Below are 24,737 nucleotides of genomic sequence, written 5' to 3'. Positions count from 1 at the left end.
ATATCTGGTCCCTTCTCCCAACCCTTAGCCCCAGGTGACTTTCTGCCAGTAAAGATAAATTTTGCCTGTTCTTCAATTCCATTTAAATGGAATACAATATGTACTATTTTGTGGCATGCTTCCTTTGTTCAGCACACTCCATGTTGATGATTGTATTAGCAGATCATTTCTTTCTACTGCTGAGCAGTGTTTCCTTGTATGGACACACCGTGACTCGCTAATCCATTCGCCAGTTGATGGACATCAGAATGAGTTCCAGTTTTTAGTTATTATGAATAATGTTGCTCTGATTTGCATATATGTCTTTGTGTGTACACATATTTTCACTTCTCCTGTGTAAATACCTCGGGGAGGGATCACTGGGTCATAGGGGAAGGGTATGTTTATAAAATATGGCTATACTGTTTACTAAAATGGTGGTGCCATCTTGTATTCTCAACAGTAAGTCCTGAGATTTCTAGCTGCCCCATGTCCTCACCAATACTTGGAACTGTGAGTGTTTCCAACTTTAGCCATTCTAGCGGGTGTGTAGTAGAATCTTGGTTTTCGTTTGCACGGCCCTAGCAACTACTGGCTGAGCGTCTTTTCATCTGCCTTTTGACTATCTGGATGTTTTATTTTGTGAACTACCAGTTCAAATCTTTTGCCCATTAAAAAAAATTGGGTTGTCTCCTTATTTTTGAGTTGTAGGAATTCTTTATATATTTTGGATATAAGCAAAGAGTGTACTCTTCATTATCCAGTCCTTTCTAATATCTTTAGATAGCTGCTTTTTGCCTTATGTTCAGACTTGATCCTTGTTTTTGTAGAGGGGGACGTTCTGTAGCATCTTCCTCTCTCATTACAAGAGGTGGAACCATGAAGGATGTTGGTTTTAAGAGCCAGGACTGGAATGGGCGCTCATCGATTCTGCTTGCTTTCTGTCGCTAGACTTCAGTCACAGGACAACACCTAAATCCAACAGGGCTGGAAAATTTTGGTCTGTGTACCTATAGAATTGTGTGCCCTGGAGAACAGGATTGATGATCAACTAGCAGTATCTGCCACAGGGGGACTGAGGAGGAACATGTAGTAGCAGGAGTTCTAGCCTGGGAGCATGGTAAGATTATTTCTAGATCCCTCCAACAATAAATCATTGCATGATACTTACCGTTTACTAGATACTGGGCTATAATAACAGAGACATTATTGAGCCCTTACCAAGGGCCAGACATGTATAGACTCTATAAATGTTTCTTGATTGTTGAATGGACCTAACTTCCTAAGGTGGGCTGAGGAAGACCGTCTACACCTTTCACTGCTACTGCTGTCTGATGGTATATCTAATGATGTCTCCCAATCTCACCATCCCCAGAGGAAGCAGGGTTTGTGAGCGGTGAGGCTGCTTGCCAAGCCCTCCTGTTTCCCCTGAGGGAAAGGATCACTGGAGAAACAGAGCATTATTAATATCCCCCCCCCCCACTTCCACAAGCCAGTTTTTCCACCCTCTGGAATTAATTATTTGTAGGCTTCTGTTGACCCTCAGGGGTTTGGGTACTAGTCCGATTTATAGGCTGTCTTTTAGGTCTCTGCTATGCATCGCTATCAAACTCAGGACTGCATCTAACCCTCTATTCTAGAGGATTCACAGACCTGTATCTGATGTTGCAGAGAACTTCCTGCCTCCCTACATGGTTTTGCCAGATTTACTTATAATAGCCCTTTGAGTTTTCTAATGGATTAGAAATGCTGCCTGTTATCATCTCTCTGTCCAGAGGCTCTAGACACAAAATATGTATAATAATAATAACAGGCACTTGGTAGATGCTGCTGCCCACAAACTGCTTCCATTTTTAGTCTATCCAGCCCACCCCCTTCACATGAGTCATTTGGATGACAGTGGTAGAGCTCCCTCACTTATTCACAGGCTTCATTTCTCTTTTTCCTCACCCTAGGCTCTTGTCACGAGGTTGCCACATGGGAGTGGTCCAGAGACATTCAGCAGCGGTAGCCAATAAGAGAAGTAAAAGGACCAGACAAGACAAACAGGATCTAAGGCTCCACAGTTGTTCGTAACTGAATGCTGTCCACACATCCACACCTAGCACCCCTTTTACGTATTCCAGATAAAACCCCACCGTCTAATCAACTCTCCATCCCTTTACGACTTCCCTATTTCTTTTTGGATAATAGGCACCCTCCTTGACTGCAGGGCTATTCCCGACCTGGCCAGTATCCATCCACCTGCCTCATTTCACATCACCACCTCCTCATATCCTACGCTCTGATATTATTGATCGATTTGCAGTTTCCAGAACATGCCATTGTTTCTCACCCACTGGAACTTTTAGGTATCCCATTTCCTCTGTACAAAGTGTGATACAGTTACTGGATTGCTCCCGTAGGCTTTCAATATTCAGCTCAGTGTCCCCGGTGCCGGGACTTCCTCAGCCCGGTGCCGTAACTGTGCCGCAGCTGATCTGGTTTCTACTAGCGCATCTGAGACCACCTTTACCAGAGCACTTTCCACATTGCTCTGTGTTAGTGTCGCTGATTTGTGTGACTGCGTGAGCCACTCACTGTCAGCTCCAAAAGATGCAGATTCTCTCTTATTTGCATAGCTCGTGGCATATTTTCATTGAACCATAAATACACCGAGGAATAAGTGAATATTTACACAATATGCTTCACTCTTTGGTTTGTTTGACTTGTATTTGAGGTGATTCTTATAACTTTGTACAGATGGGCAAGTCAAGAAGAGACACTGGAGTAAAGGCCAATCAAAAAAAAATGGCTATAAGGAAAACACGTTCAATGAAAATGGTTGTAGAATAACAGAAAATGAACAGTCACCTTTGAACATATTTGCCTTTTTTCTTATCAAGTAGGTAGCCTTCAAACACCCCCAGAACAGTAGTGGCTCTTTTTTCTCATCACTGAGCAGTAAAAACAAGTAACAGTTGTTAAGGATGCTTATTTTCAAGACACATTCACTTTATTTTTTCAGGACACGTGCACAGGTGCACAACAACCGTTTTCAGACGCAGACAATGAGCTACAGAGAAGTGATTTATCAAAGATCCGATAGCCACTATATGGCCAACCTGAATGTCTATCAACTTTAATTATTGGATTGCCAGTTATACCTTCTCTGCCTATCTCATGTCCTAAGAGTCTCTGTTTGCCTTCTGGAGAATACAGAAACACAAGGGCTTATGTGTATATATTACACACGGTCTAATAACTTGTTATATAGACGGCTGGAGAAAATTGCTAATGAGGATATAATCATGGGCTTGACTCTAGAATTTGCCAGTTAGCTTGTCTGTTTTTCCTCCCTATCAACAGCCTGAGTCCTGTGCCAATCTCTAAATTAAAAACCCCTCTGTGACATGAAAGGTTTTTCCATAACCTCCTTTTCCAAATTGATCTCCTTTCTTCTCCAACAAAAGGCATCCACTACAGGCAGACCAATGTCCCCTACTCTCCCTGCCTTCACCTTCACGAATCGCTAATACGCATTGCTGCTTCCATACCTGTGCTTAGAACCCTTTGGAAAGGTTCACTCTTCTTTACTGCCTATCCTATCCTATCCTATCCTATCCTATCCTATCCTATCCCTTTTTAAAGGCCCAGCCCACCCATTCCATGAAATATTCCAGAAATACTAGCCCACCTCTGAGCAAACCACCAAACATATGGGCCATTCCATTTTCTTGGTACTTAATAATAACGGTAATAATAACATAATGCCTTACTAGTTTTCATATCCTCAACATTTCCCATAACTCATAAGGAAGCCCTCAATAAATGCTTGTCAAAGGAAAGACTAGTGTTATGATTTTGTTTAAGTCTTCAAATGGCAGACTCCATTTGAACTATCACTAAGAACTGTTTTAGGACCATCGCAGGTCCTGGGCCCTGAGCCTGGAGTGCCTAATGGATGAAGAGACCTTGCTCCTGATTTCAAAGTAGACCCATGATACCAGTGTCCAAATGTGCAGTTTTGATGGTGGAGCTCCACTCTCCGTTCAGATGCCGAGCTTGCCCTGCCCTTCTCTAAATTTAGCCCCCTTTTCCCCCCATGTCAGATTCCTCAAATAGAATACAAACTTCTTTGGGAACAGAGCTTGTATTTCATTTACGCCTGCATTTCTTCAGATTGCCAACCCTGCAGAGCACTTTGTAATAGGTGTGTAATCACTTTGAATTTATAACTCATCTCCTCCTCTATATTTGTGTTCTGGAATCTCCTGTGCACTGTGCTATAGAAGTATGGACCATTGGGCTTGATAGATGTTGAGGAAGCCTGACCTTGGAGCTCGTGTTTGTAGGGGGGGAAATGCTAAGGTGTTAGAGAGTACTACAGACTGAATGTTTATGGCCTCCTAAAATCCATATATAGAAGCCCTAGTCCCCAAAGTGATGGCATTTGGAGATGAGGCCTTTGAGGGGGATAATTTGATTTTAACGATGTCATGGAGACAGAGCGTTCATGCTTGGATCAGTATGCTTACAAGGGGTTAAGGGGATCAGAGCTCTCTCTCTTTGCCAGGGGAGAACTAGCAAGGAAGTAGCCATCTGTAAACCAGGAATAGGACTTTCACCAAGAACCCAGCCACACTGACAGCCTGATCTTGGACTTTCACCTTCCAGCACTGTAAGAAATAAATATTGTGTCAGCCACCCAGTCTGGAGTATTTTGCTATAGCAGCCCAGGTTGACTATGGCATTTACAGGAAAGCAGCTCTGTCCTCCACGGGTCTCTGATTCATTTTGGTAATGACAGGAGATGAAATGGGATGAAGCTTGCTGTCTGGTGCCTACTCAGAGATGCCCATTTTGTCTTCGGTGCCCACGCCTACCTTCATGGCAATCATTAAAGGAGTGACAGTGCCTGGGTGCCCTCCCTACCCAGTCCCTAAGACCCTTGAAGGATCAAACCGCACCTTCTCTAGAAATTGGTCACTGTGCTTGCATCTTCAAAGGCGCATCGGAGGACTGCACCTGAAGCCACAGAAGATTCTTTGATTTAGATGTAGCTTCCATGTTCTTACACTACACTAACGTGGAGAGGCTGAATTCTCTGGTTCTTGCCCCCTCGTCTACACTACTGTCTGCGCTTGCCTCCTTCCGCTCCTCTGCTGGTGCTCCAGGGCCGGCATCTCTGCCAGTGATGCAGCCAAAGGTCCCCGAGGCACTAGAGTGATGCTTGGCACGCCCTGCTCTCCAATGGCTCACAATCCAACCCTTGAACTGGTTGGGGATGGACTGCACCTTGTCCTTCATTTCCTGTCTCTTTCATCTCTGCCCTCAGGCGTCCTTTATCAACCAGCCATCCTGGAAATAGATGCTCAAGGAGGAGTATGGAGGAGAAGGGGAGAGAGTCCTCCCACCCCATCCATCCTGTCTCATTTTAGGCTTAACTAAGTAAGGGCTACCCAGGATTTTTGTTTCTTTGTTTTAGTGTAAATTCCTTGGCTAATAAGAGGCAAGGTAGGGAGGGGTCCATTAATGTTCCTTTTACCCTTCTTGTCTTCTCAAATCTCTTTTTGCTTCGCCGCTGCTTAATCTCTCTGGATGAAAATTTGTTCTTTTCATTTAGCGTGATTTCCAAGTGTATTAGATTTCTACTGCTGCTTAACAAATCATCACAAAATCGGTGGCTTAAAGGGACGCACATTTATTCTCTTGGAGTTCTGGAGTTCCAAAGACAGAAATCAGTTTCACAGGCCTAAGGTCAAGGTGTCAGCAGGGCTGGTTCCTCCCAGAAGCTCTTAGGGCAGAACCCGGGTCCCTGCCTTCTCCAGTTTCTAGAGGCTACCTGTACTTCTGGCTTGTGGCCCTCCCCCATTTTCAAAGCACATCATTCCAGCCTCTGATTCCTTCCACATGGCCTCTCTCTCCTTTGGCTTCCCCTTGCATCCCTCTGTGAGGACCCTCATGATTAAATCATACCACCCAGACAGTCCAGGATCGTCTCACCACCACAAATTCTGTAGCATATTCACATCTGCAAAGCCTCTTTTGCCACAGAAGGTAGTCCCAGGTTGTGGGCATATGTCTGGAGAGCCATAATTCTGCCTCTCAGACCAAGATTCACATTTCTCAGTAAATACCAATACCTTGGACAATTTCTCAGGCAACATAGAATCCTGATTTCTGCCTGTCCTCAATAGTCACAACACATTCAAGGGGCGCCTTGTAGAGGCTGCTTTTAGGCAACAGGCTTGAGCCATGGAAACTTGAGCAAGGCCAAAAGGCCCATAGCAACCACCCCACCGAGCTGAATACAAATAGGCTCATTAAGCGACCCATTTTGAAATAGCCATAGGCCCTAACTGACCAGTTACAACCAGGCACAGTTCCTAAAATAACCAAAGAAAGGGAACTTCCATAGGTCCCTATACTCCCTCACTCCGACCTATAACTGTGGCTCTTCATCACCACCCGGTCTCTCTTTGCAATCCTGCCCACCCCTCCCTTGCAGTGTATTCAGAAAGCTTCTATCTCTTTTGTTCTACCTTGGGTGAACGCTGCCTGCACCACCAGCCTCCTACCCCAATTGGGACATCCCACATTTGGTGGCCCCCCCATCCAATCAGTGTGCTCCATATATCTGTCCATAGAGCATGCAACTCTTGATCTTGGAGTCATGAGTTTGAGCCCCACGTTGGATGTAGAGTTTACTTTAAAAAAAAAATAGCTATAACATGAAAGCCTGTCGTATTGTTTCTAAGTTGAGTGTAATGTTTTAGAGAAGGAAGGACTTTTGATTTTATTTTGAAAGATGCAAGGACAGCACAATTAGAAGTTTGACTAGAGAGGTGCCTGTGTGGCTCTGTTGGTTAAGTGTCTAACTCTTGGTTTCTGCTCAGGTCACCATCTCACAGTTTGTGAGTTCAAGCCCCAGGTTGAGCTCCAAGCTGAGAGTGTGGAGCCTGCTTGGGATTCTTTCTCTCTCTCTCTCTGCCTCTCCCCTGCTTGTGCTTTCTCTCTCTCTCTCTCTCTCTCTCTCTCTCTCTCAATAAATAAATAAACTTAAAACAGAAGTTTGACTAGAGATTTAAGGAAATGCGGGGCGCCTGGGTGGCGCAGTCGGTTAAGCATCCGACTTCAGCCAGGTCACAATCTCACGGTCCGTGAGTTCGAGCCCCGCGTCAGGCTCTGGGCTGATGGCTCAGAGCCTGGAGCCTGTTTCCGATTCTGTGTCTCCCTCTCTCTCTGCCCCTCCCCCGTTCATGCTCTGTCTCTCTCTGTCCCAAAAATAAATAAACGTTGAAAAAAAAAATTAAAAAAAAAAAAAAGGAAATGCTGTAACCATAACTTTACAACCTATTGTCATGTAACTTTCAGTAAGTCATTTTACCTCTCTAAATTGTAAAGCTGGGATAAATACGTGTATCAAATCTATCATTTATAAAACACAAATAATAGTGGCACCTATTCCTTAGAATTATTGTGAGGCTTTACTGCATTACACTTAGCTAGCGTTTTTAAAATGATCGATTAATTTTGTATTATTATTATGATTATTTTGCATTTGTTACCATGTCTAATCCGTGGAAATATGGGATTCTAACAAGAGGGGATCCTAGGAGGCCCACGAAGAAGCCTTAAAAGGTGCATGAGTTCCCCAAACTGCACAGTTTTGTAGCTTCTTTCAGATTCTTCTAGAGTTCAGTGACCTAAAGGAGTTTTGGGAGCCTGTAGTTGAAGGTAAGGAGAGGAGAGCCTGAGACCTCAGAGGGAAGCTAGTAGTGATCAGAGTTTTAGAGACTACTAGTAGCCTACCTCACAAGAGACAAGAGTAAAAATTTGCATCCTCCTACTGGGGAGGAAAATTTTTCCTCTATTATTCTAGATTCTTTTGACTGATCTAGTCATCGAATTAACACAAGACAGATTAATAGGACAAAAACAAATTTAAACACATAGGTACCAAAGCCCCATTAGAATATAAGACCCAAGGTCAAACCAGGCAATAGAAGATTATATGCCATCCTGAGCTAAGGACTAGGATAGAGGCCTGGGCTTCCAAGGGCAAGAGGGTAATTTAAAGTACTATAAGGAGAGCAAATGGCTAGTAATTAGATGTAAGCCTTGCCATGTGGATAGGACTTTCAAATAAAAAGTTGTCTTTGGTAATAGCTCTTTTTCTGGGCCAAGCCTACTTCTTTTAGTTAAGGACTTGGCAATGGGATCTGGTGAAAAACAGATCTCAGTGACCCCTTACCCCATCAGGGTATCTGGAAAATAAAATAGTTATTCAGAAGAATGGCAAAGGAAGGGAGTTGCACAATCAGAAGGGATATTTTCTTTTCAATTAAAAAAATGTTTATTTATTTTTGAGAGGGAGCAAGACAGAGCACGAGCAGGGAAGGGGCAGAGAGAGGGGGAGACACAGAATCCAAAGCAGGCTCCAGGATCCGAGCTGTCAGCACAGAGCCCAACGCGAGGCTCGAACCCACCAGCTGTGAGATCATGACCTGAGCCGAAGTCAGATGCTTGACCAACTGAGCCACCCAGGTGCCCCCAGAGGGATATATATATATTTTTTTAATGTTTATTTATTTTTGAGACAGACAGAGACAGAGAATGAATGGGGGAGGGTCAGAGAGAGGGAGACACAGAATCTGAAACAGGCTCCAGGCTCCGAGCTGTCAGCACAGAGCCCGACGTGGGGCTTGAACTCACAGACTGCGAGATCATGACCTGAGCGGAAGTCGGATGCCCAACCGACTGAGCCACCCAGGCGCCCCTAGAGGGATATTTTTATACAGACTGTGACAAAATCTGGTGAATTCTGTCTGTACCACATTGAAGTACACCTTGCTACTGGCCACGACACTCCTGTACATTCAGTCTTCCTCTCTTTCTTCTGGAACAGCACTGGGTAAACACCAACACACAGCTTGGATCATCTTTTTGAACATGCAGACCAACCTTTCTATTAATATATTCTTCAAGCAGAAAAATTATAATACAATTGATCATATTAAGAGGGTCTTCTTTTTCTTTTTAACATTTAGCAGTAGTTGGATGAAACAGTATTCTTCTCTTAATTTGACCTGGTGGCTCCCAAAACTCCTTTTTCAGACACTTACCTTCTTTCAGGATGAGTTACTTTCTCTGGTGGTTAACTTCACCCATTATTCATTGGTTCTTACCAGTTTCACTGTCAGAGATTTGCCTTTTCAAGTCCTGACTGTACCTTACCGAGTGATTCCAGGTGCCAAACAAGAACCCACCTCTCTGCCAGTCATAATCATCATGGTATTCATTGTCATCATCATCATAATGATAATCAAAACAATACCTAAAGAGGAGCTTTTTGGGGGTTCAGTATAGAATGATCATTTTAAAGCCAAGATAGGGGCGCCTGGGTGGCGCAGTCGGTTAAGCGTCCAACTTCAGCCAGGTCACAATCTCACGGTCCATGAGTTCGAGCCCCGCGTCAGGCTCTGGGCTGATGGCTCAGAGCCTGGAGCCTGTTTCCGATTCTGTGTCTCCCTCTCTCTCTGCCCCTCGCCTGTTCATGCTCTGTCTCTCTCTGTCCCAAAAATAAATAAAAAAACGTTGAAAAAAAAATTAAAAAAAAAAAAAATAAAGCCAAGATAATACGTTCCCCGCCTTACACCTTCAATCGTCTCCCATCCTACTTAGAATAAAATCTGAACTCCTTAGCGTGGTGGACTGGTCAGCTGTTGGGGTTGCCAGTCTACCCTCCACTCCTTCTCTTGTCTTAACACCGTGAAGTTTCCTCATACTCTTAGTGTCTATTCCAGACGGGACTAATCCTTTCCTCAGATCTGAAGTGGGTGCTTTCTTCAGGACTGACCAGTCAGCATATTCATTCCCTTGGCCACAGTGTTAGGTTCATGGATGCGTGACCCCAGTTGGCTCAATGAGGATCAGGTATGAAAATATTGCCGCAATTCTTAGAAGATGAATACAACCTTCTGGGGTTACTAAACTTCTTAGAATATACGACTGAATTTTATATTCTCCACTAGCTGGTGACATTCTTGCCACATCTTGCCTTTCTGCAAATGAAACGAATCCAGAGAAAACAGAGACAGGAGGGAGACGGGTTGCCAATGACACTGATTTGAGCCCATTCCTGCCCACGTTTGATCCTTTTGGACACCTTGAGCCAGCTGAAATCGAGTTTTTATTATTTGCATCCATAAAAGTCCAGACTGTTCACATGGCCTGGGTGGTCTGTCCCCCGTCAACCTCCCCACCTCACGTTGTGCCATGTTCCCCCTTATTGTCTATATGACAGGTGCTGTTTCCTACCCAAGTGACCTCGTTCTTAGTTTCTCTCGAATGTTCCTCCAGATGTTCCCCACTCTCTTCTTCCCCCTTCAGATCTCAGCTGAAGTGCTGCTTTCTCAGAGATTTTCCTGACCATTCACCACAGGCCACACACTCCAACACTAGACTGTGATTCCTCTCAGGGCATGGAGCACGTGTGACACGCTCAACATTGTTATCCCAGTGCATGGTCATGTGCCTGGCACACAGTACGGGCTACAGGAATATCCAGGGGCAAATTCCTTAAATGTGCCAGACTTAAATGTGCCCTCTGCCCAGAATTCTCTTTCCTCCATTCTTCGCAAATTAACTTATTTCAGTGTCACCTCGACTATCATCTTCTTGGCAAGGCCTTCCCTGGCTCTAAAGTCTAAAATAGATCCCCTCCCTCCCCCCCACCCCCTCCATCCTCTCTAGCACGTTACTCAGTTTTGTATTCTTCATCATGTTTTCGCAGCCTGAGGTTGTCTTGTTCCATTCTTCGTTTATTTGGTTATTTTCTGGCCCCAAACAGAATATAAGCTCCGTGAGAGCAGGGACCATGTTTGTCTTGTTTGAACCTTCATTCCCAGCACCCTCAGCCATGTCTGGCATGTTATAGGCTCTCAATAAATATGTATTGGCTGCCTGATTGAATGAATGAATAAATGAATGAACGAATGAAAGCCAAGCACTACAGATCGCACTCATTTGAGTGCTTCGCGTTAGTTAATCCTCATGACAACCTTGTGAATAAGCACTGTCCTATGAGCCCCATATTGCGGAGAAGAAAACTCAGTCTAAGAGAAGCAATGTCACCTGCCCAAGGTCACATTATCAGTAATTTCAGAAGCTGGAACTCAAATTCAGATGTGCCTATTTTGCAGATGACAGTTCATCATCTCCTGCTCAAATTGTCTGTTTTTATTACTCATAATGTGACTTTGGCGATCACCGCTGGGCTCCAAGTAGAAAAATAAGATTCCTACCTCTCCCCCTCTACTCTCCCCCTTTAACCTCATCCTCTATAGGCAGAGGTGCCGGACAGCTGTGGCTCCTGCACCCTTAGGTGCATGGGGTTGGTTGGGCTTGCCCTTGGAGGGCTCACCACACGCCAGGAAGCAGGGAGGGCACATTATTTGTGGGCTTCATCTCCAAAAGAGACAGATAAACAGAGGCTGGCCTGGGCCGGGAGTAGGACCTTTCCCCTAAACTCACTAAGCAGACTGTGACTCTTCTCAAGGGGCTTGGGGGCTCAGGGAGGGGACGGAGTGGGGGTTCTGGAGAGAATTGCAGAACTATTTTCCTAGAAGGCCAAAGTTCCTGGGGCGCCTGGGTGGCTCAGTCGGTTGGGTGTCTAACTTCGGCTCAGGTCATGATCTCACGGTCCACTAGGTTGAGCCCGGCTTCTGGCTCTGTGCTGACAGCTCAGAGCCTGGAGCCTCCTTAGGATTCTGTGTCTCCCTCTCTCTCTGACCGTCCCCCGTTCATGCTCTGTCTCTCTCTGTTTCAAAAATAAATAAACATTAGAAAATAAAAAATTAAAAAAATTAAAAAAAAAAAAGGCGGCCAGAGTTCCTGCTTTATGGATGGAAGCAATAACATGGGGTCGGGGGAGACTGGTCACTTATCGTAAAAGAAAAATCCTCAACTTGCAGTCGATGTTGGAGGGTGGATGTTGGATGGTGAAGGGTGGGAGTGGGGTGGGTGCAGAGGGATATTATCTACATTCTCGGTGTCAGGGCTCCGCTCAGCTAAGGTAATGGTATCACACGGCAGAAAATCACTCCGCACCCCTGCCCTGCTTTGGAGAGCAGTTCAAACTCCTCCTCAGGGCAAAGACCCTCCTGAGCAACCCTGACCCCTCCTTAGTTTGGCCTCCTGCACCCCTAGGCACACACCCTGGGCCTTTGTAAATGTCACTTCTTTTCTACCTGGTTATTTCCTATTCAACCCTCAAGATTAGGCAATTGACTAGGAGCAGCTTGAAGGCAGATAATGTCTTACTTATTTCCTTATCCTCAGGCCTGGCAGAATAGTTGACTTCAGAGAGCAGTAGTGTCAGCTGAAAGGCAACCTTGCTGGAAAGCCTTCCCGGTGCCCCTAGGCTGTGCTGGATGGTTTTCAGGACCAGGGCACACAACAGCTGATGTCTGGACAGGTTAACAGAACTGAATTCTAATTCACCTGGGAGCATGCCTGATGCTGCTGTTGATTCTAGATGGCCTTAAATGATCCAAAACGGATTTTCCCAATATTTCTGTAAAGAGGGGCATGGAATAGTATATTTGTTGTGGGGTTTAAACATAAAGGAGTTAAGAGATGGAAAGTGCCTCCTTGGTCAGCATAGAAGTTAGACCAGACTGACATCTCACATTCTTTTTGTCTTTTTCATAATCAGAGAAGAAGTGGGGGAAGAGGAAAATGGGGAGCTCTAACAAAAATTCTGCCTGCTCTAAATGCATCTCGTCCTTGTTCTCTTTCATACTCGTAATTCTCATTACATCATCCATCTGTAATTAAGCACTGCTTTGTGAGGTCTCAGAAAGTTTCCTATTGCTTCTTACTTTTTAGCTTTCCGTGTCTGCCTTTGGTACCCTCGGTGTTAGCCCACCACAGGATGTCTTTGCCCCTTCAACATCCAGCGCGGTGCCTTGCACATTTCAATGAATTCTTGTTAAGGAATTATTGAATATGTTCTGAGACAGAAAGAAGTGAACATGAAACATTTCTCTCACGGTGAGAACAAATATTTCTGTTTCAGATACGAATCAGCTAGTCAGCGCAAATTGTGCTTCTATATGCTCACCAGGTGTAGGGAAGGGCTTTGGCTGAGATTGAGAAATTCACCGCGGGGAGCATAATAAAGGGGGCGGGGAACTAAAGGCTCAGAGCCTCGAGGAGGAGGCGGAGTCACTTAGAGTTTGAGTATTTTTGTCCAATCAGAAGGAGGCCGTATAAGCAGAAGGGGGAGATAAAAGGGGCGCGGGAGCTCGTGAATCCTGCCCAGTTACACCAGCCCGCCAGCAGGAACCACAGCTCCTAGACTTAGGTGCTCCTGCCCCGCGCGAGCGGCCGATTCCGAGGCAGACTCCAGCAATGGCCTTTGCAAATCTGCGGAAAGTGCTCATCAGTGACAGCCTGGACCCTTGCTGCCGGAAGATCCTGCAAGATGGAGGGCTGCAGGTGGTGGAGAAGCAGAACCTGAGCAAAGAGGAGCTGATAGCCGAGCTGCAGGTAAGGCGAGCGGGAGAAAGACGGGGGCTCGGTGGCATCCTCTGCCGAGACGGGCCGGGGCCAGCGCGCCCCACCCCCCACTCCCCGTCCCCGGTACCAGTCAGTCCTGGGGCCTCCTGAGATTGGAAACTGGGGGAGGGAGGAGAAGGAGAAGAAACAGCCGCGAGCTGCAGGATGCAAACTTTGCGTTCAGTTTGCAACCGCGTGTTTCGCGCTGGCTCGTTTCCCGCCGGCATTGCAAAGTGCAGGCTGCCCGGACTGGTCCTGCAGGCTGCCCGAAGGATGCCAGCGCGGCTCCCCTGAGCCTTCGCGCGCTGTGGCCCTGGCAGCCCTGCGCCGCCCCCTACCCGGGCGCCGGGGCACTGGGGGAAGGGGCGCCAAAGTAGCTTCGCCGCGGGGAGCCCAGGGACCGGCGATCCTTCCCGGGCCAGGTCTTGGCTCGCCCGGCAAGTACAGCCTTCCTTGGGGGGTGGCCGGGGCGTTGGCGGAGTCCCAGCCAGTCTCGTGGCCGCCGGAGAGGCTGCAGGGAAGGCGGCCCGGCTGGGGCAGCAAACGCCGTACCCGCCTTTGGTCTGATGCAAGACTGCCGCGAGTTTTCCCCGCCCCTCGGCCTCCAGAAAGCTCTCGGAGGGAAGGGGGGCGGGCGGGGGGCGCCAGAGGTCCCCGGGCCGCCCCCGCAGCTGCCGCCACGGCGCCCGGGCTCCAGGCTTTAAAGCCCATGCCCGCCTGCCTTATGGATGGCCTTATCGCTGGTCACGAATGACCAGCCTGGGTTCGAATCCGATCCCAAAAGCCCCCAGGACATTTCTGTTTCTTAGCAAATCTTTCTCAGACATGTATCAGTTTGCCGTGCTGCACAGTTAGCGCAATCTGCTTCAAGTCTTCCTCTGCCTTGGTCCGGTGAGGTTTGGTGACCTGGTGCAACCTTAGGGCACTTACTTTGTGAGCTCTTCACTAGTTCCGCGCCCCACTGTATTCTCTCCCGCCCCCCAACTCCCACAGCCCCGCAGTGCCGCCTCCTACCAACCTCGCTCAACCCCGGCGCACATCCACCCCCTCCATTTTCTCCTCGGAGGGCCCCTTGAAGCAAACCACAGAGGCGGCAGCAGTTGCTTTCGCTGTGCCGGAACCACATGTCCTGGAAGCTGCCTGTGCTCCCTGTCTGCCCTCGTATCTGCGTGTCCCTCCCCGTCCGCCCCGGCCCTGCACCGCCACGGTGGTGTATCTGGGTATCCAGACCCCGTCCTGTTCTTAGAGAAGTGTCTGCCTGGTCCCTGCCTTCAAGAGGTGTGTGGACTAGTTAGGGAGCCTGGCCATCACTCCTGAGAGTATTGGCCAGATGACACAGTACTTGAGTGCCAAGTGAGACCACCCGGCAACCTAGCTTCTGCCTGTTCTGCTGCTGCAAAAGTGGAGACAAGGGGGCTGATCGGTCTGAATGGGGGTGGGGGACAGGGGCTCAGGACCTGATCCAAGGTAGGGCCGGATGGGAGGCAGGCACCTCAGCTTGTTGCCTTCTCTTTTGTATGGGTGCTGTCAGTGGCCTTGACTCGGCAGTGGCCAGAAGGTAGTGCTGTGGCCTCTAGACCAGCTTCTGACCCTCCCCTCCGCCAGAACACCAGGTTGGGAAGAGTGGCCTCCCCTGGGGCTTTGCAGCTTTCCTGTGGAAATTAGAAATCCTAATTTCTAGGATTTCCAGGGAGGGACAGGGTGCGGGATACAGGCAGAACTGAGCAGAATCCAGGCCTCACCAGTACTGGAGGGGTTCCATGAAGTTGAGAAGTTGGCTGGGTGGGTTGCTGGAGTCTGGAGCTACAACTTGGAAGGACATCTTAAAGGCACTGACAGATCCTGGCAAGAGAGGAGGGGTGTTGTGTCAGCTACTGGCTGGCATCTGTCTTGCTGGGCTGTTGGAGCCCCCCAAGCCTTCGTGACTGTCTTTGTAAAACATTCACTTCAGAACATCAATTAGTCGACCTAGGCAGCCCCCTGGAGGGGCCTCGTATCCACAGTGTCTTTTTTACTCTGGGTGGAGAGGGATCTGTGTTAGTGCCTCCTGCCCTCTCCCATTTAAATCTTCTTAACGCGGAGGGAAGCTGGAGCGCATTGCCGGCCCAGGCCTGGCCTCTGTACCCACTCCTCGCTGTTCAGGGTGGGCACAGTTTGCTCTCACTGGCTCCGTGGTGAGAAAGTACAATGACCCCTGAGAATGGTGCTTTTCAGACTCAAAGCAGATCCCCGCACGCTGTGGGTAGGCGTGGGTAGCGGGTAGCTGGTTTTGTGGGTCATGATTAGCATTTTAAAAAAACAAAGTAGCAGGGAGCAGGGCAGATAGGCTGAGTATTATGTCATGAAATTTGTTTCAATGATGTGGGCACTTGTGCCTATGTGGTTAGTGAGCGTAAAATCACAACTTAAATAGATGTTTCTTACTGTAAGTCTTAGTCAAAACAGTTTGGAAAACACTGTCTTGGAATAATAAACTTAGGGATACATAGATTTTTCTTCTGCTGTATTGAATAGCAGTGCTGGTCAGAAACCACTAAACCACATGCTAGTAGTAATGCATTTAACTTACTGAGCACATTTACATCTTTATCTCAGAATTTTAAGAAAGATAAGGGGAAAAACTTCCATGCAAGATTCCATCCTTTGAAAGGCTCCGTTAAAATAGCAAGTTCCCAGCCTTTGCACAGGGATGTCATTTGCAACAGTTAAGGTAGCCATGTACTTAATCAGGATGGCACACATTGTGCTAAACAGCATCTCCCTGCATTCTCTGTAGCTGGGGAACATGACCTGGAGAGTTCCGCTTCCCTCGAGATTTAAGTCAGAGGCACCAGCAATGCTAGCTAGCATCACCCTCAAGGCCAAGCCTGTCCTCTTTGGGAAAGGAAGCAAGTTTGAACTTGAGAAACGTGAACAGCTTTCCACTGCTGAGTTAGCATGGTTTTGTCCGGAACAGCTATAAATCCAGCAGAACACTGGCTGTTTTCCAGCTCTAAGGCAGCTGCAGAGAGCATTAGACGGCAGACAGAGTGGGTGCAGCATCGAGAGGTGCCAAAATGGACTCCAGGACACCTGAGAAGAAAGTTGTAGTCACAGCAAACTGCACGGAGGACGTGGGCGGATTGACATGGGGCTGCGGTTTGCCTAAGTAGAGGAGCCGGCAGCTTGGACCCAGGTCTTGGAGGGTTGACCTGTGACCCGAGGAGGGGATGGTATCTAGAAGTGCAAGTGTTTTGAGGGGTCACCAGGAAGCTCTCAAGAAATATGTGCTGATTGGGGCGCCTAGGTAGTGCAGTTGGTTAACCATCTGACTCTGGCTCAGGTCATGATCTCCTCATGGCTTGTGGGTTCGAGCCCTGCATCGAGCTCTGTGCTGACAGCCCATAGCCTGGAGCCTGCTTCTGATTCTGTATCTCTCTCTCTGTCTGCCGTCCCCCGCTCATGCTCACTCTCTCTCTCTCTCTCTCAAAAATAAATAAACATTAAAAAAAAGAAAGATTTGTAAGAAGCCTTTATTATTTTTGGTGTTGAGTCTTTGTTCTGCTATACGTGGTGCAAAGAGTTTTTCCGCACGTTAACGCATCACTTTCCTTTAACTTTGTTTAGGGGATTTTTTCCATAAGAAATTTACATTTAAAAGATGGTAGAGCCTGAGCCTCTTGATCTTGATCTCTGGGGTCCTGGGGTTTAGAGCTTGCTTTGAAAAAAAAAAAAAAAAAGGAAGGATGAAAGAAAGGAAGAAATTTACATTTGAAAAGTTATCAAATTTGTCAGTGTTTTCTTTTATGGTTTCTGGGATTTGGGCCTTGCTTATGAAGTTTCCCCATCCTGAGATCATAAAAATATCCCCTTACATTTTCTTCTAATGCTTATCCGTTTTTATTTATTTATTTATTTATTTATTTATTTATTTATTATTTTTTTAATGTTTACTTATTTTTGAGTGGGGGGTGGGGAGGGACAGAGAGAGACGGAGACACAGAATCCAAAGCAGGCTCCAGGCTCTGAACCGTCAGCACAGAGCCCGATGCCAGGCTGGGACTCCTGAACCGTGAGATCATGACTTCAGCTAGAGTCGAACTCTTAACCGACTGAGCCACCTAGGCGCCCCCTAAAGTTTATCTTTAAAAAAATTCTTTAATTCTTCTGGATTTTTAAAAATCTATAGTGAGATAGAAATTTATTTATTTTTTCTAAATTTTCCTCATACCATTTATCACATAGCTCTTCCTATCCCCATCAGTTTGAATACTACCTTTATCATTTTCTCAATTCCCAGACAGACACAGATCTGTTTGTCTATTCTAGGCACACATGGCTCTGTTTGCCAGGTACCCATTTGGTTCTGTTGAGCAATTTGTCAGTTTCTGAACATTTTCGTCCTAACTTATCCTTTCTTTCTTTCTTTTTTTTTTTTAATTTTTTTTTAAAGTTTATTAGTTTATTTTCGAGAGAGAGAGAGGAAAGAGAGAATCCCAAGCAGGCTCCATACTGTCAGCACAGAGCCCAATCGTGACTCAAACTCACAGACTGTGAGATCATGACCTGAGCGGAAACCAAAGGTCGGATGCTTAACCAACTGAGCCACCCAGGCACCCCTTGACTTATTCTTATGTTCACAGAACTCTTGAATGCTGTTGTATAGGTCTTCTGCCTCCTTATCACAGACAGGAGAAGGAATTTCCAGTGGTGGATTTTTAAAAAAAAATTTTTTTAATGTTTATTTATTTTTGAGAGAGACAAAAGTGTGAGCTGGAGAGGTGCAGAGAGGGAGACACAGAATCTGGATGAAGCAGGCTCCAGGCTCTGAGCTGCCAGCACAGAGCTCTATGTGGGGCTCGAACTCACGGACCGCGAGATCATGACCTGAGCTGAAGTCGGACGTTCAACCGACTGAGCCACACAAGCACCCCTACAGTGGTGCATTTTTGATCATGTGACATGTTTGAATTATTTAGGGAAGGAAGGTGGTGGTGGGGAGAATGGTGAGGGTAGGTTTCCATGGCCTCTCAAATCACTGAATTCATTTATTCAATGGAGTATTCTAGCTATCAAAATAATAAGGTATTTTAAAAAGTAAGTTATCAGCTATTAAAATAACCTGCTTTAGAGATGTAACATATAGATGAAGAGACCAAATTGCAGGTCAGACCGAGAACACCTGACTGTAAAACAGATGATACAAAAATAGGAGGAAGAAGTGATGCTAAATCCAGGGTTGTTGGCAAAGGTTTCATGGAAGAGAAGTTCGCTGTACCTGGAAAAGTTGGTAGTCGGTGGCCAGGCATGGGGATCCTTTGCTTTGGAGCCAAGAGCAGTGGACTTGAATGTGGGACAGTCAGCAGTGTCTCCATGTGCCCAGGCATTGGCTCATGTCCAACGAGGCTGCTTTATAGGGAGGAATTTCAAGCACCCTCGAGATTCTCCCTGGCGTTGGCCAGTGTTGGCAGTGAGCCCAGATGGGGTGGTTCCTGTTCGGTTCCTCTAACTTTTCCGTGTGCGTGTGCCTTGTACGTTCCGAGGTCACAGCATACATGCGTAATGGGTGAGTTTTGGCATGCCTGTCACTGTGAGCTCCTTGAGGGGTGGGACTATGACTTACTCCTCTTGTGTTGACGGAGTCTAGCATAATGCCGGCTACATACCTACCAGGCACCCCATAGGTGGAAGGAAGGCATGAAAAGGGCAGGAAGAGGGGACACGGGCATCCTGAATTTTGTCAGGCTTCTGTTTCTCATCTGTGAAATGCAGTTGGACCAGAGGCTGGTCATGTGTTCCTTGGAGTCTCACATTTTGAGGTTCTGTTTCAGAACTGTGGACGTGAAAGGGCTCTCTGTGGTCAGGCACAGCCCCCCCACCAGGGAGCATGCATGAGGCATAAGCACCTCCCGAGGAAAAATTTTACAACTTTTGCTGAGCAGTCATTCCAGTGCTTAGAAGACCCCCGTGCGGAGCCCGGGGAGCCGGATACAGTGGCCTTTCTCTGTCCTCCCAGTGTGTGTGGTGGGCAGGGAAGGGAGAAGGTTCTCATGGCTTCCAGGTGAGAGCTCTGCCGGGGGAAATGGCGGAGCGGCTTACATCAGTGGGGTCAGATCAGACATGGGGCGTCTGCTCCGTCCCTCTTACTTTACAGGTGAAGACCAGGGGTGGGGGAGGTGACTTAGCACCGTGACCCGCCTTAACTTTGGCAGACCTGGAACTGGAACCCCAGCCTCCTGATCCCCAGCTTCCTGCTTTTGCAACAGCACTTGCCTCCTCAGCAGCCCCGGATAGCCAGTTTGGGGCAGAGCGGGCCCCTGTGCACCTGGCCCATTTCCTGGGGACTCTCACTGAGTGTTTGGGCAACAGCATCCTTATTCAGAGAACATATCACAGGATTCTGGAAGAGCCCAAGAAAGCTTGTCTTGAGGTCTAACTTAGCACAAGTAAAGCGGCTTCAATGCATCCAGAAAGTATGCATATTTTTTAGTCTAAAACGGCCTGTGTTTCTCAACAGCTATAGACTGGTTGAACTGTTCTCCCTTCGTCCTCTTACTTTGGTCTCTATTTTAGGAAATGTCTTTCTTTCAACAGTTTGTCTTTTCCTCACTTTTTAGTCGCTCAGCCAGCCAGCACTTACTGAGTGCCTCGCATGTGCCAGTCATAGGGGCTTACAAAGTAGAACTTGGTCCCACCTCTCCATTCAGCAGCAGTGTCTGACGGAAGAGGTCATGTCTGTTGAGCGGGGCAGTGTCCGATGAAGAGGTCATGTCCGTTGAGTGGGGCCAGAGAGCCTGCCAGGTGCGATACCTATCCTAGCTCATTTTCTCATGCACTGGAGGAGGCCAGATCTCAAATTCTGAGCTCTTAGGGGAGGGAGCCGGGACTTGACTCCAGGCCTGACTAACGGCGGACCCTTCCTTACTCTGAATATATCCAAAGTCAGCTGGCAGGCAAGAACTCCCACTTTGGGCAAAGAGGTGCTAGGAGGTCTGGAAGACCAACTGTGGACCCAGGTGTTTCTTCTGCCTCAGGATTGTGAAGGCCTCATCGTCCGCTCAGCCACCAAGGTGACTGCTGATGTCATCAACGCAGCAGAGAGGCTCCAGGTGGTGGGCAGGGCCGGCACGGGTGTGGACAACGTCGACCTGGAGGCTGCCACCAGGAAGGGCGTTCTGGTCATGAAGTAAGTCGAGGAGCCCGGGAGGGCATGTGGAGGCTCACCACAAGCGGGGAGGGGAAAACTTCAAGAAGGCCAGGGCAGAGTAGGAGGCTTTCAGGAGGATGGCTGGTCCAGGCTGAGCCCAGACAGATGGTCCGTGCTCACAGCATAGTGGTGCCCCAGGTGTTTGACCAGGAGGCTCTCCTTGTAATCGCAAATCACTTCCCAAGCCCACCCCACAGATGTTTGAGCAGCAGCCTGGTTCAGGAAACGGAAGAATGTTAGTGCATCTGTCTGCGTTCCCTACTCCAGCGTTGCCCCTTCCCCTCCACTGCGTCTGGGGTCAGGTTTTCCTGTTGGCCGAGCACAGCCTTTGCTTGTTGAGTGACTATATTCTTTCCCTTCCTCACCTCCCCTCACCCTTCTGCAGGCAGGAGCTCAGCTGCCCTTTCACACTCCAGGGCCAAGAGGGAAAGGGTCCCAATAGAGCTGTTTTTGCAGAAACTCAGAGCAGAGGTCACGACTGCGTGCCAGGGCTAGGCCACACTTCCCTCTGGCTCCCGTCTGGCACTTAGACGGTGTGGCAATGTTATTCTAGCCCACTTCTTTGTTCTCCAGCCTCTTCCCTTCCCTTGGGACGCTGTGTCCTCAAAATCTTGCCCTCCCTTCCCTCCGATTCCTCCTATAGCGGAGGGGTTAATTGGTCATAGCCCATCCTATGTTCTTGCCTTGGACACAGAGGGAGTGCCCCCAGTCCTGCCCCTCCTCTAGCATCCCAGTCTAGCCTTTTCGCTGGGTGGAAAGACAGGCTCTGAGAATCCTTTTATCTTGACCTTTTTTTTTTTTTTTTTTTTTGGTAGGATCTCTTAATTTTTTTCCTCCTTGTAACTTTCATTTCCAGAGATGGAAAGATCCAATAAAGGAAAAAGGAGGCTAAACATGTGTGTTACACTTGATCTTAGCCAGCAGGCCAAGAAGCAGTGAATATGTGTTTTAATAAACTATTCCAAAAACAAAAAACAAACAAAAAAAAAAACCTCACAAAAAAAACAAAGAGACTTTGAGAAAAGAAAAATACCTGTGTGAGTTTCAGCTCTATTCTCCTGTCTGTGAAATGGGCAGAGTCAGCATTGCTGTGTGTGTGAAGGTGTGAGGAAGCTTTCTCACTTCAGAACTTGTTGAGAGATAGGAGGAGAAGTCAGTCAGGTGGAGGTAAAAATACTAGCTTTGTGATTGACAGAAGCCAGGCTGGGCAACTTGATGAAGGTGTGTGGCCAGTGGGCTGACCTGAATCTGATGGACTTGCTCACCCATCTTGGGCGCAGCCCCGGTTAAGACAGATGACACAGAACAGCGGGAATGTAGTTCCTGAAAGGAGAGCAAAGAAAAGGACTGAGTCACATCTATATCTCCCCATCGAGTGAGACACTTCTCTGCCTGCGGAGAAGCGAGTTTGAGTCAAGAGGCCAGCTGTGTTTCTCTAATGGACGTCCCTCTGCATAAAAGCATAGAGTCAGGGCAAGGGGGTTGTCTTCTAGCCTTGGGATTAGGGGAGGGGTCCATCGGAGAACCCGGGGGGGAGGCATGGGGCTGGAGGTTGTAAGAGTGGGTGAGGTGAGAGGGCGGGAGAGCCAGCACACCGCACTCAAGGCTTTCCGTTGGGACAGGAGTGGAGATATGGGGTCTGGACTTACTGAAGTCCCCTCTCTCCTTTGCTCTTCAGCACCCCCAATGGGAACAGCCTCAGTGCTGCGGAGCTCACCTGCGGGATGATCATGTGCCTGGCCAGGTAAGTCCCTGACTCCTGAGCGGAGCCAGTCTCTCTGGTGTGTCAGTTGTTATGACCTCCCCAAACAAAGTGACCCGGAAACGCTTGGTGACACGCAGACTGCTAAAAATGCGTCAAGGCCATTAGTCCTTTACGGAACGCTCCTTCGTCGTTTCCTGCTGTCTACGCCACCCTCTGGCTTTTTGAACTCTAAGCCTCAAAAATAAGTTTTCTGCTCCCTGGAATATCCTTCCCGATTATCTCTTTTTTTTCCCCAAGTCATTGCATTACTTTATTTTTATCACACTCATTATTAAAAATTCAACTAGGGGCGCTTGGGTGGCTCAGTCAGGTAAGCCTCCAACTTTGGCTCAGGTCATGATCTCACGGTTTGGGGGTTCGAGCCCCGCATCGGGCTCTGTGCTGACAGCTCAGAGGCTGGAGCCTGCTTCAGATTCTGTGTCTCCCTCTCTCTCTGCCCCGCCCCCACTCACACACACTCTCTCTCTCTCTCTCTTTCAAAAATAAATAAACATTAAACAAAAAAAAATTTTTTTAATTTAACTTCACATAGATGTAAAATAGAAGAAATGCTCAACATTTTTATTTACTTGGGAACATTTTTGAGTGAACTAATGCCAAAATGTAACAGCCTCCACGCCTCAGGGACTTCTCATACACCACAGGTTCCCAAACTTTGTTGGACATTGATATCATCTGAGATGATAATACTAATGCCTGGCTTGCACTCCCAAAATTCTGATTTAATTGGCATGGGTGAGACTTGGCATAGGGATTTTTTAAATAAACTTTTTTTTTTAAGTTTATTTGTCTATTTTGAGAGAGAGAGAGGTGTAGGGGCAGAGAGAGGGAGAGAGAATCCCAAGCAAGCTCCAACTTGTCATGACCTGAGACTTGATCCCATGACCCGTGTGATCATGACCTCAACCGAAATCAAGAGTCAGAACGCTTAACCGACTGAACCACCCAGGTGCCCCAATAAACTTTATATTTTCAGAGTTTTAGATACACAGAAAAGTTGTAAAGATAGTAGAGTTCCCATATACTTCATACTCAGCCTCCCCTATTATTAATATCTTACATTAGTATGGTGGATTAGTCATAACCAATTTGCCAATATTGAAATATTGATACATCTTTTTTAATGATAAGGCTGAGATTTAAATTTTTTTTAATATTTTTTTAATGTTTTTATTTATTTTTGAGACAGAGAGAGAGCATGAGCAGGGGAGGGGCAGAGAGAGAGGGAGACACAGAATCTGAAGCAAGCTCCAGGCTCTGAGCTGTCAGCACAGAGCCCGACACGGGGCTCGAACTCACAGACTGTGATTTCATGACCTGAGCCAAAGTCGGACGCTTAACTGACTGAGCCACCCAGGCGCCCCTAAAAATTTTTTTCATGTTTAGTTATTTTTGAGAGAGAGCACAGGGGAGAGGCAGAGAGAGAGAGACACACAGAATCTGAAACACACTCCAGGCTCCGAGCTGTCAGTACAGGGCCTGACACGGGGCTCGAACTCTTAAACCCCGAGATCATGATCTGAGGCAGAGTCAAACGCTTAACTGACTGAGCCACCCAGGTGCCTCTGATACACAATTTTTAACTAGTCTTCTCCATCATCTTTCTCTGGATAACTCTTATTCTCAAGATGAAGCAGGAGTGTTAATTCATCTAGGAAGCTCTCTCTGGATCTCCCAGCTAGGCTGTGTCCCTCACTGATTCCCCTGGCCTTCAGGACTTCACTCTGTCACTGTCCCTACAGCTCTTTATTGTAACAGAATGGAGCAAAGCCGCTCTGGGATCCCTGTACCTACCTGTGGATTCTTAACACAAGAGAACTCAAATGGTCACATGTCTTGCTCTTCCAGCAGGAATTCTGGGAGTGCAGGCCTCTTCAGTAGAGGGGATGGCCTAGGAACTCACAGATATGGTGCACATAATGTGTTCAGTAGTAAAATGATGTTATTGAGCACTGCTGTTGAATAGGCATTTCTGTGGTCAGTGCGGAGGGCAAGAAGCCAGTGGACAGGTCAGAAAGTTCACTGGGTCCCTTCTCACACCCTTAGATCCTTAAACCAGGGGGACCTAGGCAGACAGGGCTCTTTACTCCTCTACTCGGGCCTGAGGCTTCTAGGGCTGAGAAATTAACTCTCTCTCCCTCTCAAACCTGTTCTCCCTCCTGGGACAGGGTCTGGAGGAGTGACCTTTGTTCTAACTCTTCCCCTACCGGAGCGCTTAGGTATTCACTGATACTCATGGCCAGTGAAGAGGAAAGACTGGAG

General features: G+C 47.4%; 1 protein-coding gene across 1 annotated transcript in view; it reads left to right on the top strand.

Annotated features, from left to right (window-relative positions):
* Positions 1-13,257: 13,257 nt before the first annotated feature.
* The window catches only part of PHGDH (phosphoglycerate dehydrogenase), a 32,205-nt gene continuing 20,725 nt past the window's right edge, over positions 13,258-24,737 (top strand). Inside the window, exons 1-3 of the mRNA XM_047872837.1 lie at positions 13,258-13,515; positions 20,538-20,689; positions 22,389-22,454. Coding sequence (XP_047728793.1) covers positions 13,378-13,515; positions 20,538-20,689; positions 22,389-22,454 — 356 coding nt within the window. The 5' untranslated portion in view covers positions 13,258-13,377. The remainder of the gene's footprint in view (positions 13,516-20,537; positions 20,690-22,388; positions 22,455-24,737) is intronic.

Source organism: Prionailurus viverrinus, chromosome C1 (assembly GCF_022837055.1).
Source record: "Prionailurus viverrinus isolate Anna chromosome C1, UM_Priviv_1.0, whole genome shotgun sequence".
Lineage (NCBI taxonomy): Eukaryota > Metazoa > Chordata > Mammalia > Carnivora > Felidae > Prionailurus > Prionailurus viverrinus.
Note: the sequence above shows the minus strand (reverse complement) of the source record. Positions and strands in the feature narration are given on the sequence as shown.